Source organism: Rhea americana, unplaced genomic scaffold, assembly GCF_003343005.1.
Source record: "Rhea americana isolate MKP2758 unplaced genomic scaffold, rheAme1 scaffold_189, whole genome shotgun sequence".
NCBI lineage: Eukaryota > Metazoa > Chordata > Aves > Rheiformes > Rheidae > Rhea > Rhea americana.
In genome coordinates, this window is record NW_028186027.1 from 839,390 (window position 1) to 842,218 (window position 2,829).

Consider the following 2,829-nt stretch of genomic DNA (forward strand, 5'->3'; position numbering starts at 1 on the left):
GGGGCTGGCGGCGGCGATGGCAGCGCCACCGCCTCCCCCTCGGCCGCCCGCTCCGGCAATCACAGTGCGCGACTGTTGTGCCCGGTCCCCTCCGCCCCGCCGAAATATGAAATGTAAAACTGTAAACATTTCAACATGCAGCAGTTCAAAGGCGATCTTTGACTGAGGGCGTCTAACATGCCTGTACTTAGATTAAAAAARGGGGAGGGGGGCGGGAAGGAGGGAAGAAGCCTTTTTTTGTAGCTGCCAACGGGAGTATAAATATTCAGACACCTCGAGTCTTCCAGCGCGGAGATGTATTGCCGTTCTCCACACGGCGCAGGGCTTTTTCTCCTTGCTTTTTTTTTTGTTTGTTTTGTTCTGTTTTATTTTCCTATAAATTTTCCCTTTGCAGTCACGGCAGAGTCACCCAATGAGGGAAAAAAAAAAAGAAAAGAAAAGAAAACCAAACGCAGGAATACTCTTAACCTTTTCACTTTGAAAGTTATAAGTCCCCAGAGAGAGACCTTAGGAGAAGCCAGCGATGGCAAATAAAGTTTGCTCTGTCTCCCAGGGCTGAGCGGAGCCCGGCTGGGGTTTTGGCCGGGCCCTCTCGTCTCCCCGCTCGGAGATGTTGCGATCGTTGCTCCCTAAACAGAAAGCAAACAAATGCGTTTTTAACCCAAAGCTCAGTCATTTTGATAAGGCAAAACAACAACAGCAGCAGCAAAATCCGCCCCCCCCCCCAGCCCGGAAAATGAGTGCGGTTCTTGGCCCAAAGCCCCCAACCCGGCGCGGAAGAGCTGCGGGCCAAGGGGTTTAAACCGATGCACTTCCATTTTTTTTTGCAAAAAATCTTGCAAAAGCACCTTGGGGTGCTGCAAAGCGTGGGGAACCCCTCTCCCCCACCCCACCCTGCGAAACCTGGGGCAGCCCCCAAAGGGGAGCGGGGCTTGCGACGCCGGCGCTGCAGCCAGGCTCGCGATGCCGGTTCTGCACCGGCGTCGGGCCGCGGGGTGAAGCGGCGATCAAGAAACCGTCCGGCAGCGTCGGAGGCGCTTATTAATACCCTGGTAAAAAGCGCTACTGAAGTTATAAAGCTTTAATTTGACGGTAAGGCCGAGTGGAAACTCGGCACGTCTGCCAACAGCTGCACACACAGCCCCAGACAGAAAGGCTGTTAGCATATGAGCCTATATAAAAATAAAGAATAAAACTAATTTGAAAGAAAAAGCCGACGCTCTCGCACAAGAGGGGAAAAATGACTGCGCTTTTGTTGATTTAGGGGTTTTCAGGCTTTTTTTGCAGCCTTACCTCATCTCCCTCAAATTTGTCTGACCTTCTCCAACCTACGGATAGAAGCATCATTTAAATAAATAAATAAATGAGGAAAGAACCTCAGTCCGGGCTCTAAAAATACATGGGCGGTCGCTTTATTCCCGGCCTCGTGCATCCCGGCGATGAGACCCTCTTGCACCACGAGCCGCTCTGCCGCATGGCCCCGGGGTTCGGGCCAACCCCGTCGGGCACCGGCGCTGCGCAGGAGCCCGGCTTGGAGCCCCGAAACCAGGGGACAGGGACATCGGGGGGACCTTATTTTTTTTTAATATTATTTCGTATTTTTTTCCCCCCGGGGCGTCGTGCTGTGCCGCGCCGGCTTGCGCAGCGGACGCCTCTTGCATCCGCAGCCACCGCAAACACCTGCAGCCCGGCCGTGCCTCCAGCCGGCYGCGCGTTTCGACCGGAGAAAACTCTCCTGTGGGAAAAAAACAGGGCTGTCCTGAAAGCCAGCTTGCCTTTGCATGGGAAAATGCTGCTTGYGCTGACAAAAATTCAAATTTTTAGTTATTCAGACCCTTTCCCCCCTGCCGAAAGGGCTCAGTTTTGAAGTCATCTCTCTAAGACAGATTTTATTACAATCCCCAATTTCAGCGTGCTGAAATGAGGATTTTTGCCAATATATGAAYGGTTCCTAGGGTGTCTGGGTGGGTATTTATTCACCCTTCCCACACACAGGCTTTTTTGCTTTTTTTCCCCTTTTCTGCTCCTGTAACCTTTCCGAATGTCTCCCACTTTGGAAAAATTACAGAGTGGCAAATTTATGATGTTTTCTTTTGTCCTCTCGCTGCTGCGTAACCTTTCCAAAGTTAGAGAAGTTTTGAAGTTGCAGAATGGAAAAAAAATAAAAAAGCTGGAAAACCCACGCACGCGCGAGGGGGAGAGACACGGCATTGTGTTTTCCGCATTGTGCAGACGTTGTTCCTTGCGTTATATTTGAGGACAGAGAAGGAAAAAGAGTGTCGACTAGAACCGCTGAAAGAAAAAAGAAAAACACTAAAAAAAAAAAAAAAGTGAGATTTCTGGCAAAACGTTGGGAAAATTCCAACTGCATCATGTCCAATGGAAGCGCYGTGCTCGGGAGCTCTTGCAGGAAAGAGCAAAAGCGGGTCCAATCTCAGCGCAAACGGGAATATGTGTACATATAGATACGCATACACGCGGCGTCTGCCCGGGACGGGCGCCTCGCCCCGCGGCGTGCCCATCGCCCGTGGTTTCGGGGCTCGGCTCCCCCCCCACGGGCTCCTGCTCTCGCCCTCGCAGATGTGGACGAGTGCGTCGAGGGCACCGACAGCTGCCACATCGACGCCATCTGCCAGAACACCCCCAAATCCTACAAGTGCATCTGCAAGTCCGGCTACGCCGGCGACGGCAAGCACTGCAAAGGTAGGGCCGCTCTCCAACGCCCGCGTTTGCAAGTCGGAAGCCCGCCCGAGCGCCGCCGCGGCCGGCCCCGCGCGCACGACCTGCCTGTGCTGGGTTTTGAGGGCAGCCGAGCTTTTTTTTTTTTTT

At 52.9% G+C, this 2,829-nt stretch overlaps 1 protein-coding gene across 1 annotated transcript in view; it reads left to right on the forward strand.

Annotated features, from left to right (window-relative positions):
- Positions 1–2,829, forward strand: part of SCUBE3 (signal peptide, CUB domain and EGF like domain containing 3) — a 26,395-nt gene that overhangs the window by 2,533 nt on the left and 21,033 nt on the right. The window contains exon 2 of the mRNA XM_085302295.1: positions 2,581–2,813. Coding sequence (XP_085158421.1) covers positions 2,581–2,813 — 233 coding nt within the window. The remainder of the gene's footprint in view (positions 1–2,580; positions 2,814–2,829) is intronic.